At 41.3% G+C, this 13575-nt stretch overlaps 1 protein-coding gene across 1 annotated transcript in view; it reads left to right on the forward strand.

The window, feature by feature from the left end:
• The window catches only part of POU2AF2 (POU class 2 homeobox associating factor 2), a 37334-nt gene that overhangs the window by 3169 nt on the left and 20590 nt on the right, over positions 1-13575 (forward strand). The window contains exon 2 of the mRNA XM_054241542.2: positions 6431-6540. Coding sequence (XP_054097517.2) covers positions 6431-6540 — 110 coding nt within the window. The remainder of the gene's footprint in view (positions 1-6430; positions 6541-13575) is intronic.

Below are 13575 nucleotides of genomic sequence, written 5' to 3' on the forward strand. Positions count from 1 at the left end.
GTCTTTGTTTTCTCAACAACTGATCTGAATGCAAGTTTGTATCTAGAGTATTTGAATAAAAACTCTAAAGCTCTCCTGGTTTATGCAGGTGTGGATTCTTTAAATAGACACAATGCACAGGAGGAAAAAAAATGTTTCAGAGTAGAAATCCTGGTAAAAATTTTTAAACTCTAAATATCACTCCTCTTCAAAAAACAAAAAGAATGTAATAGGTTAAGAACCTTTCAGAATTCTCAAAAACATGAAGAATACTCAGCATGATATTTTAAACAATTTGTACAGGTTTCCATTGCTTCGTTCAAATTTACTTTAATTCATCTTCTGTGCAAAACGTAAGCATTCACTTACCTGTACCCCTGCTTCAGACCTCTGTTATCCCATTAGTCCTGCTTTGTTACCACCCAAATGCCCTTGAAACCCCAGAGGAAGATTTCATCCTCACCTCTTAGGAAGCTGCTCTTTCCCGTTTTCTAAAGACCTTCATCTTTCCAAGCTCCACATTCTTTCTCACCTTCATTTTCCTCAACTTCCCTAAGGCATTTAATTTATTTCATAAGTATTTAGTGAGCACCTACTAAACACCAGATACTTGACACCACAGATTATTCCTTTTTCTCTCCAACCTGCTTTCCTTCATTTTCCTGATGCTACTACTCTGGTACATTCCTACATTTCTGGCCTCTCCTCCCTGCACCTCTCTTTGAAGTCCTTCTCTGGCCCCTCTATTCCCCTGGGCATCAGACCTGTAGCATTTCCCAAGACTTCAGGCTTGAATGTCTACTCTTCTCTTGCTACAAAGTCTTCTTTGGAGAACTTTACTTTCTTAGCTTCGATTACCATAATTCTAAAGATGTTTCTTAGATGCACAGTTTTTTACCAGGTCCAGGTTCTCATTTCTCCAGGATATTTTCATCTTTTATTTTAACATGTCACCACAACCTCAAAGTCAACATATTCAAAACTGCTTTCTTCTTCCCCGATCAAAACCAACTCTTTCCCTGACCTTCTTGATTTCTCTTAATAATCATAGCACTGTTTTTCGGTGTGTTTGTGTGTGTGTGCGTGTCTGTTTTCTCTTGAAAGGTCTCTTAAATCTGTCCTGCCCTTCTCATTTCCAGTATTTCTGGCTGGCCTCCATTTTACCATTTCCCACCCTCTCAGTTTCCTCATCCTCAGCCTATTCTAGGATCTGCCCTCAGACTGATCTTCCAGAAAATATGGTAAGAGCAATAATACTCTTCTGTTCAAAAAAATTAGTGGTTTCCATACCTTATAACACAAACTATAAATTTTTGCAGCTAAGTTTTTAAGACCTTTAACATGTCCATCATTTACAACCAAAAAACAAATGTTTTCAACAAATATTTACTAAAAGCTCCCTGTGTTCCAGGCATGAGCACTTGGGGTGTGTCCACGAGTAAAAACAGGCAAAGCCCCCCACTTCCTGGAGCTTACATTCTAGCAAGAAGCAAACAGACAATAAACAATAAATATACTCCACAAGGAAATGTGGGAAATGGTAAATTATAGGACATAATAGAGTGACAAGTGATGCACAGAGAGAAAAAGTAGAGTAGAGGAAGGGGATCAGGAATATTGTCTGGACGATGCAACTTCAAGTATGTTCTCATTGAGAAGATGACATTTGAGCTAAGACTTGAAGGGAACAAAAGCATTTCACCTGTGGATAATGGAGAAAAGAATATTCCAGACAGTAGAGACAGCCAGGACAAAAGTCTTAAGGCAGAAGTGTGCTTGGGGCACTTCAGAACCAGTAGGGTACAGTAGGCAAGGAGGTGAGTCTTAGGAGAGGAAACCCTGTTTCAGGGAACAGGGTCATGTAAAGCCATTATAAGGACTTGGTTCTCCCTGCGAGTGCCCTAGTGGATCACTGCAGGGTTCAGAGCAGAGCAGTGACACAACTGAACTTGCTCTTTCAAAGGATAACCCTGTCTACTGTGTTGAAACTAGACCGGGGCAGGGTGAAGGTGGAAGCGGGAAAACCAACTGGAAGGCTGCCGAAGTAATCTACATTACTATAGGAATTGCGGTAGGTCAAGCCTGGGTATTAGAGAGGAGCAAAGAGAAGTCAGCCTACTCTGGATGCATTTTGTAGGTAGCACCATCAGGAACTGCTAAAGGATGGGCTGTGAAGGATGAGAGAGAAAAGGCTAAAATGACTCTGCAGCTTTTGAGTGACTAGAAAGACGGGCTGCCCTCCACTGAGATAGGAAAACTTTCAGATACAGCAATTGTGAAAAGGAAGAATGGAGTTTGTGTTTGGACGTGTGGAGTTTGAGATGTCTACTAGACATCCAAGCATAGATGGATTTTTCAAGACTGAAGTCCAAGTCTGGGCTGGAGATATCCATTGAAATTCAATTACATCTATATGGCATTCAAATCTACCATCTCCAGCTGTACTCATTCCTTCCCGCCGCACACATCCTTTCTGCTTCCTGCCTCTTTGCTTTTGCTCACAGATGCCTGCTGTCTACAAGGCCATTCTCCTTCCTCCAACCTGTCCATATGCTTCTCAGTCCAGTCTACTTCCCATCCCTTCCCACAAAACTTTCATCAACAATCCAAAGTGTACTCTTCCCTCTCGCCTGCCCTTTCACACGTGAATGTCTGATTTCTGTCACCAAAACAGTATCTCTTTGAGGACATCTGCTGTATGTTCTAAAGTTATTTTGCATCCCCTGTGGCATAGAGCTCCATGCTTTGCTCTAAGTCAGTGCCAATTGATACATAAGACTAATTGTTTTTATGACAAAACTTCAGAAGTTTTGATGTGAGTATTTGCCATCTCATGAACTTTATTCCTCTATTAATCACACACGTGGTTATTTGTTAAACTTATTTAGAATAGGTATACTTCCCCTAGGCTTTTTGGCATACACATAAAGCATAGATTGCTAATTCAGATTAAAATCATCAATTAAAAATCACTTAAAAAAAAAAAAAAAAGCAAAGCAGAGACAGTCTGCAAATACACAAAGGATCCAGCCTAGACCTCCTCAACTCCCACCCCCTCCTCCTCCCCAGAGCTGTCTACGTCCACATCCACCTCAATCAGTTAGATATTCCCCTTCTTGCTCAGCCAGCACTGTGTAGATTAGAGTCAACCTACCCACCTCCACAGGAACCTTCTAAAGGCCTTACTCATGTGTATATCTGTGGTTCACCAACTTCAGAGAACATCAGAATCAACTGGAAGGCTGAGCCCCATCCTAGGGTTTCTGATTCGGTACATTTGGAGTAGGGCCTGAGAATTTGCATTTCTAGCAAGTTCCTAGCCAATGCTGATGCTACAGGCCTAGGGATCACATTTGAGAATCCCTGATGTGTATGCTTTGACTTGTCTGTCTGGCTTTGACCCCTGCCTGGTTGTGCCTGTTTTCAGTTGCTCTCCTATGCCACCCTGCTTGATGCACACTAGAGCCGTCATAGTCAATGGCCATACCATCACCCCACCCGCACCCTGACTTTCGGCATTTCAGTCTCAGAAGTTGAGGTTCAATTTATGCCCTTGACCTCAATTTTTTCTTCCTTTTCGAGACCACATTCCATCATTCTGTCCCTCTCTTCCAAATCGTTAGTCTTCCCTCTGTCCTGTTCAAATAGTCTCAACTCTCTCCCACTCATAAATGCATAAATAGACATAAAAACATAGGCACACCTCTCTTTGACACCGTGATTCTCTCCAGTTGTCACTCAATCTCGTCTCCTTTCTAATTCAAACTTCAAGAAGAAATAGTCTCCCCTTCCTGTGTCTACCTCCTCCCTTGACATTATTGTCTGGCTTCCAGCCACCCCACACTTGCAAATTACTCTTGCTAAGCTCAATACCAACCACTGAGTTGAAAGCAAGTGATGTTTTTCTGTACTTATCTTCCTGAACTACTCTGTTGCCTCTGATTTTTTTTTTTATTTATTTCTTGAAATCTCTTCCACAGAATTCTACGGTGCCTTCTTCCCCTGGTTTTTCCTGTTTCTTCTCCAATTAGTCTCCCCACATCTTCTTCATAGGATTCTTCTCTCCTCTGACAACCATTCAAATGTGACTGTTTCCCAGGCTTCCATCTTTAATAATTTAGTCCAGAGCTTCCAAACCTGTGTGTCGGAAATCAGTGTTCTAGGTATTCCAAAGATACTGATCCTCTCAGCTCTTGGAAGTAGACTGGCCTGTTCACCCCAGGATGCCAGGTGCATCATTATTTTCTATGTGTACCACCATGTGACTTTATCTTCCAAACACTCCCCCAAGGGATTTCATCCTTTTTCTTGGTTTCATTGCCACCAACATCATGATGATTCTGAAACTTATGAACTGAGAGAAATTCCACAGTGAAAACCCGAGATTCACCCTTGAATCTTCTTCTCTGTCACATCTAAATAATGATCCTTGCCCTCCCATCCACCCCTACTCAGACCCCATGACCTCTTGCCTGGATTATTCTAGAGTCTTCCTGACTGATCTTCCTGCAGCTTTGTGATTCTCAAAACCACCATCCTCTCAGCCACCAGAAAAGTCTATGTAGAATGCAAATTAAACTAGGAATTGCTTAAAAGCCTCCAAAGGCTCATTGCCTACAGGATGCATTCCAAACTCTTTCCCTGACTCATTTCCCAGCCTCACTTCCTGCCACTTCCTCTTTCTGTCCTTGCCTCCAGGACTTTGCCCGTGCTGACTTCTACACCTGTACTGTTCCTGCCTATTTGCCACACATACCCTACCTTGCTTTAAGCCCCAACCCAGGTATCATCTTGCCTTCCCTGAGTCTCTCTCCCCTACACAAGGATATATTCTGGGTTTCTCTGGCTGTCCTAGGTACATTTCTGTTCTTGCACTTAACACGTTTGCATCATAATTATTTCGTTTTAAAGTATTTCTCTCCCCACTAGATAGCCATGTTCTTTTGTATCCCCAGTTCTGACACACAGAAAGCACTTAATAAATAATTGATAAATCAATGTGGCCTTGACTTTCCCAAAAATAAAGCATCCTACACAATTCTAGAAGCAACATTTAGATTCCTTTGGAACAATCATAAGCCAGTGACTAATGTGTAGCTGTGAATACCAGCAGCCCCTTTTCTCCAATGCAGCATTCTATCTCTGGTTGTATCTTTAATTTCTTCCTTTCTTCCTTTCTTTCATTCTTTTTACAATGCAATTTTACTCACAAATCAAATATATTCCAGACTATCTACAAATTCAACCAGATTAGAGAATAATTGTGGTTATGTGCCTCATACATACATTTGTTTTTATATTCTGCCAATACACACTGAGCTGAATTCTGTGCCAGCAACACCTCGTCTATAACGGATTTAATTTTAATTAAATGGAAGTTGTCTAACCTACTACAGAACAGCAATTATAGAGGTAGAAAGCATCTTAAAATTCCTCTAGCGAAACTGCTAATTCAATGCATAAAAGCTTTCTAGAGTAGGCCAACCAAAAGGTTCTCTTATGATTTCTTCATCCTCAGTAACAAGGCTTTCACTATCCCTAGAAGCAATGCTGTGAATTTTGGAAACTTGGGGAGATGCTTTTCTCTATGGTCTATTATCCTTTTTGTAATTCCCTCATGGTGACAACAGCAAATCTTTCTGGTTGTTGACATTACAAACTGATGTAAGTCTGGATTCCAGTCCTATTGCTTAGTAGCAGCTGCGAGGCCTTGAAAATAACTTAGTCCCAGACCTCAGTTTCCTCATCTGTAAAACAGATCAAATGAAGTAATACATGTAAACTGCCAAGCACTATAACATCTTCAGTTAAGTGAATGTAGTGATGGCTGAATAAATAGTCGTTCAATGAATGAATGACATTTATTTACCATTTACCATTGGTCTTATTTCAAAGCAGTAACCCCTCGTGTTGAATCACTGATTTTCAAAAACAAAACATATTTATTTAGTGCAGTAAACCAATAACAAACAACTTTCTTCTTAGGAACGTAATCTTCTTAAAACTTCTGTTGACCTGCTCACTCTCAGGTGTAATAGGGCAGGAAAACTGTTACTCTGTAACCTGAATCGTACACATCTAACTTCTACCTCACCTATTTAGAAGCATCATTTTAAGTTGCGTCTAATCTTTAGTCTTCTGATTAAAGCGTAAGTCGTAAATCTTGCCTGAGTAAATCTTGACAAGTCATAGTATAAGAAAACATTTGAAGAGCTGTTGGGTAGATGATGGAATGGTGTTTCTTTCACTTAGTAGAGCTGAGATGAGTCTCTATCAACACCCAGGTGACAGGGCTCTGTTGAAGCCACTCTATCAAAGCCAGGTCAGATCCAAGAATTCTGTCATTCTAACAATAAAATGACATCACGATGACCAGCCCCTAAATATGTCCTTTGGGAGGTTAACCTAATGACTCCACCCACATTCCTTATAACTATCCCGTCTGCTTAAGTCCCAGGAGACTACAGCAAACGAGTGTATCAAGGCGTGAGAGTGAAGCACACAGTCAAAGATCTCCTGGCAGAAAAACGATCCAGACAGACAAGCAACGCGAGACTTAATGTAAGTCCCAAGTTAGCACCTTCCGAAGTGCTTGTGGGTTCTCTCTCCTCCCCCTTCATCCACACACCGATCCCCACGTGAGACTTAATGTAAGTCCCAAGTTAATACCTTCCGAAGTGCTTGTGGGTTCTCTCTCCTCCCCCTTCATCCACACACCGATCCCCACGCGAGACTTAATGTAAGTCCCAAGTTAATACCTTCCGAAGTGCTTGTGGGTTCTCTCTCCTCCCCCTTCATCCACACTCCGATCCCCACTTCCTGGGTCTGATATTCTCAAAACAAAGCCTTCCTTTAACTGGCACACAGTATAGAATTACACCACGACGGACAATCCTTCTCTCACTTAGTGGTGCCAGCATTTGCACCTTAACTTACACTCCCTCTACTTCAACCTCATCCTCATCTATTTTATGTTGGTTTTCATGCCCTTTTTGAGAGACTTTTCATGTCTCTATTCATCTGCTATTGACTATGTGTCCTTGGAAACAGAATTCACATTCCCCCATAACTGGATGTCACAGAAATCACAGTCAATAAATGCACTGCTCCTGACTGAGGAGCCTGGTGGAATGGAGGAACACCAGTGGAGAGGGGCCCTGGCCCGAGCCGGGAACCAGCCATGTGGCCCTGGAAAAGTCACTGTACTCCTCTGGGCCCAATATGAAATGACTTAGGCAAAATGATCTCCACGGTCCCTTCCAGCTATAAATATCTCTGACTGTCATTAAATTTACGGCATGTCTGTTAGCAGCCAGCAAGCACTCCAGGGCTCTGTGATCTTACTGGCTGGCTACTGTGGTTCACGGCAATTAAAAGATGGTGTGTCCTGACTTTTTCATTTCCCCAAGCTACAGATTATCAAGGGCTTGTTTGGTGGGAATAATACTCTCCTTCATCCCCCTTTTATTCAAAACCCAACAGAGATCACTTTTAAAAATCTTCTCTATAACATGCAAAATCAGATTTCAGAATCCTTGTAGGAGATGTTCTGAGTTTAAAATCTTTTTTTATCATTACTGTTATACCTTAAGTTCCAGGGTACATGTGCAGAACATGCAGGTTTGTTCCATATGTATACACGTTCCACGGTGGTTTACTACATCCATCACCCCATCATGTACCTTATGTATATCTCCTACTGGTATCCCTCCCCTAGCACCAGACCTCCAGAAGTGATTCTAGAATGGTAATATCATTTGCTTACCAAGATTAACATATAAACACCTATTCTATCAAGTAAAATATCATCACATGAATGTCAGGCATCTGTTGGAACCTTCTAGGTGAAGGTCTTGAGAGCAGATGACCAGAAATAAATGAGGCAGTCATGTCCAGTGCCTAGTGCAGAGGCTGATACATTGCAGATACTGGTTCTTCCAGCCTGTCTGCTGAAAATGTCGGCACTGTGTTTGACTCTGCTCCAAAATCAAACTCCTGAGACATGTTCCAAGTGAACGTTTAATTTCCTCCCATCCAAGAACACCTTTTATTGCATATTTTAAGTTATCCTTTTTTTTTTTTGAGACCAAGCCTCACACAGTTACCCAGACTGGTATGTAACCTCCACTTCACAGGCTCAAGTGATTCTTCTCCCTCCACCTCCTAAGTAGCTGGGATTACAGGCGCCTACCACCACACCTGGCTAATTTTTTTTTTTTTTTTTTTTTTGAGACAGGGTTTCACTACATTGGCCAGGCTGGTGTCGAACTCATGACGTAGTGATCTACCCACCTCAGCCTCCCAAAATGCTGGGATTACAGGCATAAGCCACCATGCCCAGAAGTTATCCTTTCTTTTAAGCCACCTCCTCTCTTCTAGTTCAACAAATGGAGCTTAGCTGCTACGGAGAAATCTGAATAATTGGCTCCTTGTCTGCTCCTAGTTCAGCACTTCTCACAGTGCCTGCTTAGAATCATCTGGGGTATGTGTTAAAAATATCAGTACAGATAGTCATCCATCCTTGAGGACCTGTTTCTGCCCCCGTTGCAAATGCAGCCCAGTAAGCAAGAATCATGGAACATGTTATGGGAGACACGGTGGGCCTCTGATTCCATGGCTGATACCGAGACCACCTCCTCTTTTTATATACCAATGCATGACACAATGATTCTCCTACCTCAAGTAAGTTCAGATAGAGAAGTCATTCATTAGACATGCTCAAAATTTGCAGCTGACAGCATGAGTAATGACCAGTCAGAGTCCCTACCATGTGGTTTACCATAAGCACATTGTGGGAGGTTGAGAAATGGAGCCCCAAGGATCCCATGTCAAATCCCTGGGACCAGTGAATTCTGCTGTATGTGGCAGAATTTGTGGTTAAGTGAAGTATCTTTAGAAGAGGCCCTTTCCCTGCATTATTTAGGTGAGTTCTCAGTATAATCGCACGTGTCAAGTATCCTCCCTCACAAGGGGGAGTTCTGAGAGAGAAACACACACACAGAGGAGAAGGTACACAAAAAAGGAGGATGCAAAGTGACCACTTCAGCAGAGATTGCAGTGATGAGGCCACAGGCAAGCAGTATCGACCAGCAGCCACCAGAAGCTTGAAGAGGCAAAGGCAAGTCCTCCCCTAGAGTCTGATGGGCACACGCCCTGTCAACACCTTGATTTTGGACTTCTGGCCTCCAGAATTGTGAAAGAATCAATGTTGCTAGTTTTAAACCACCCTGTTTGCGTTAATTTGTTACAGCAGTCCTAGAAAACTAATACACACATATTCTGAAAACTATGTCCCCCTGGATAGGCATACATCAGGAAGTATCTATTTGATGCCCAAATTGCTGCTCTTTTATTTGTGACAACACTCGGATAAATTTACACAAGACTCTTTTGATCCATCTTGACCGCGTTTTCCCTCATGAACATCTGGTTTTGATGCCATGAAATGTTTTTCACATCTTTGCAGCAGAAACAAGAAAAAATATCCCTTGCATCAAAAGAGACGTTCACCAATGACTAGAAATTAAAACCACTTCTATGCATTTTAGCTGTAATTCTGTGGTTTCACAACTATTGCTATGTATACTTTTTAATAATGGCTTACCTTTTTTCTTTCTCAAGTTTTTCTGTTATTCTTTGCCACACTACTAGATCTTCTACCAGAATATATAAATGTGAGCCATTTACCACCATCTAGTACCAAATACACACACACACTCACACACACTCACAATTACCTTCTGATTGCTGCATTTTTTCAACTACACTATTTCAATTGAGTTCCATAAAAGCTAATCATTGAACTATTTTCAAAAAACATCATAGAATTCAATAACCTCTTTATTATCTGTAGAAAAAAAAAGCAATAAGCCCAATAGCCACAATTTTTCAGTTTTGTTTTAAGTCAGTGAGTGATTTTCAGACCATTGTTTCTTTTAATTAAGCTTTTCTGAAGCTATCTTATGGATTCACTCCAAATTGCTGCATATGAATCAGCTGGCGTGAGGGGGGAAAATTATAAAAGTTGCTGTGTAGGAAAAGGAAATCAGGTTGGAATTGAAACTGTGCGGGAGATGGGGAAATGCTGTGTAGTGTAGGGGGGGTTAAGACTGACCCCAGGAATCAGGCTTTGATGTTCGATTTATTTTGTTGATTTATGGACAAAGTAACAGCTCTCCTGCTCTGCTCTTTCATCAAAATACTACAGCCAGGAACAATAAGAAAACAGAAATGAAAGTTCCTTGAAGTTAATATCATACATAAACCTAAGGAAAAATAAATGAAGATTTCTGATTCTGTTTTTAGAAGCTCTGAATTGAAGAAAATGTTGAGGAGAAATATCCCAAGTGGGAAATATATTTGGATTAAATGGCCTTGGTTTTTACATGCTCTACATATAGAAACCAAAGTGGACTATTTCCACACAGCGTGACTCTTACATGCCAATCTCAAGTGTTTGCTTTTTAAATCAGGATTACTTGCATTTATTTTCTTTCTATACATTATCCTAAATTCTTCCATTTAAATTAGCTGCTAAAATCTCTACATCAAGGGCATACAGGATAAGGCCACATTGTCAGTTGGGTTTCTCGGTCAATAATCTTTCCTGATTATTTTGGACGGTTAATATAAGCAATGGAAAGAAGGATGATAATAGTGTGCACCTGATGGAAAATTTTGGAGGAGCAGAAGGTGAATAGGCACCATTGGTGTTTTTATGACATAGAATAATTGCCATAAAGTTGGGCATCCTCTAACTGTAGAACAGATGTGCATTGTCTGTCTTGGTTCCTAAAACTGTCCTTCCAGCAGGACTGCTAGTTGGATGTTTGCTTAGTTACGTATTCTGCTGCTGCTTTGCTACACCAATCACATGCACAATTCAGTTACCACCAATCATAAACATTGTGATGCCCAATTCTGTGATTTGCATTTGGATTTCTTTGGAAGTACATTAGGAGGAAAAAATACACACTATTGGAAGCTGTATATTCTATCATCTCAATGTTTCTTTGATTTCCCTGAAACTTTTGGTTACCCATCTCTCCTGCACCAGAAGAGAAACTGCTTCTTCTTTCGTCTGTTTGAACCCCTCCTTCTGGCTACAAGTGATCTTAGGTAGTCTCTGAGCCTCAGTGTCCCTGCCCATAAAAGCAGAGTTGGGCCATATGTCTAAGATTTCTCTAGTTTCTGTGTGCATTTTTTTCAGATAAATATTACTGTGTATAATTGATGTTTGCAACATGACTTTATGGGATACATATAGATAGTAAAATTGCCACTATAGTGAAGTAAATTAATATATCCCTTATCTCGTCAGCCTTGATTTATGCACACTGTACAAGGGTGACCAAAATTTAATTATATCCAAGTGGTCTGGTTTATTTCATTTCAACTTCAAGTGTTTGCTTTTCTAATCATTATTACTTACCGTTATTTAGTTACTTTTTGCTGCAAAAGCTAATAAATACTTATTTAACAAAAGTCCCTAACACAGCTCAACTTTAGTGACTACAGCCCTCAGGTTGCACGTTGTATCTCTGGACTTGGTCATTCTACGTATCAGCTACTTTGTATCTTCTGAGCTACATCTCAGTATTCACTTTTAGGACTTAAATTTTTAAATATTTATTCCATTTATTTATCTTGTTATTTTCATTGGTCATACTTCAAATATTTCCATTTCCTTAAACATTTAAATACTAATCTCACTGTTTAGAATTTAAAAGAGACCTGAGTCTCGGACAACTAGCTCTTACCCAATTTGAAGCACCCTTGCGCTGATGTTTCAGATTACTCTGTTGTCTGGAAACCTACAGCGCTTAGCTTTCCCGAAGTTCATGTCCTAAGACAGAAAACACAACATAGCAAGATCCAGATGACCTGAATTCAGACCCCAGCTCTGCCATTTGCCATCCATGTGGTAACAATAAAGTTCCTTAGCCTTGCTGCTAAAGGAAGATAATATAACATCTACCTTGCTAGGTTATCAAAAGGACTACATTTAATATTTGCCAAGCACTTGGCACCTAGTGGTGTTCAGTCAATGCCATTGCTATTAAACACTCAACTGCATATGAGGAATGATGCTTGTTAGAATTCAAGACCTTATAAGAAATTCATTGCCCTTAAGAAATATACAGTTCAGTTGCGGGGAAAGAAATTATAAGTGATTAAAAATAAAAAATGGCTTTGCTCCAGATGTCAAAAGAGTGAGTGTGACCATCAGTAAACATGAGGGAGGTTCAGAGGAGAGAGAGTAAAGCATGGAGCAGGTGTGTAGAAAAAGACTTCTTGGGCCGGGCACGGTGGCTCACACCTGTAATCCCAGCACTGTGGGAGGCCAAGACAGGCAGATCACTTGAGGTCAGGAGTTCGAGACCAGCCTGTCCAACATGGTGAAACCCCATCTCTACTAATAATACAAAAATTAGCCAGGCATGGTGGCGTGTGCCTGTAATCCCAACTACTCAGGAGGCCAAGGCATAAGAATCGCCTGAACCCGGGAGGCAGAGGTTGCAGTGAGCCAAGATTGCGCCACTGCACTCCAGACTGTGTGACAGAGCAACCCTCTCTCTCAAAAAAGAAAAAAAGAAGCCAGATATAGTGGCTCACACTTGTAATCTCAGCACTTTGGCAGGCTGAGGAGGATGGATCATGAGATCAGGAGTTTTGAGATCAGCCTGGCCAACATAGTGAAACCCCATCTCTACTAAAAATACAAAAAATCAGCTGGGAGTGGTGGCACATGCCTGTAGTCCCAGCTTCTTGGGAGGCTAAGGCAGGAAAATAGCTTGAACCTGGGAGGCGGAGATTGCAGTGAGCTGAGATCATCCACTGCACTCCAGCCCAGGCAACAGTGTGAGACTCCATCTCAAAAAAAAAAAAAAAAAGACTTCTTGGAGGAAAGTATGCCTCAAGCTGAGCTTTGAAGGAAGAAGATGACTCAGGTGAGCAGTGCGCAGGAGTAGAGTCCAAGCAGAACACACAGAAGGGGCAAAGGCGCAGGGGAAAGGAAGCATTCTGCCTGTGATGTGCAGGGGGTGGACCAAATTTGTCTGCAGGGTAGAGAAGTGAAAGAGAAGGTTGGGAGGCCTGCATAATCCTTCAAAATTCAGTTCTAATCTTGCTGTTAAGGTCTCCCCAACATTCCGCTTTGCTCCCAAAGCCTCCAGCATATTTTTCTGCTAAAATACTCATTACATTGCACCGTCACTTCTTCTCTTACATCTGTTTTCCAACTGGCTAACATCTTGCAATTTCTGTTTGCTCCTTTTGGAGCCTCCGGCCCAGGAAGAATAACAGTGTGATAAAGTGGTTAAATGCCTGAATATCAGAGTCACAGACGGAGGTTCTGACTCTTGTGTGTGAAATTGATCTCACTTCTCTGGGCCTCAGTTTCCTCCTATGTAAATGGGAACGGTGAAAATTACCGTGGAAGGTGTTGTGAGAGTGAAATTTGCTAATGTCTCTAAAGCAGCGGGTACAGCACATGGTATGTTGTAAATGCTCAGCAAATGGCAGCTTTTATGGTTTTTACAGTATCTGACACATGGCGGTACTTGATACATGTCACAGCAGAGGTGTGCCACGATG

This window comes from Callithrix jacchus, chromosome 10, assembly GCF_049354715.1.
Source record: "Callithrix jacchus isolate 240 chromosome 10, calJac240_pri, whole genome shotgun sequence".
Classification (NCBI taxonomy): Eukaryota; Metazoa; Chordata; class Mammalia; order Primates; family Cebidae; genus Callithrix; species Callithrix jacchus.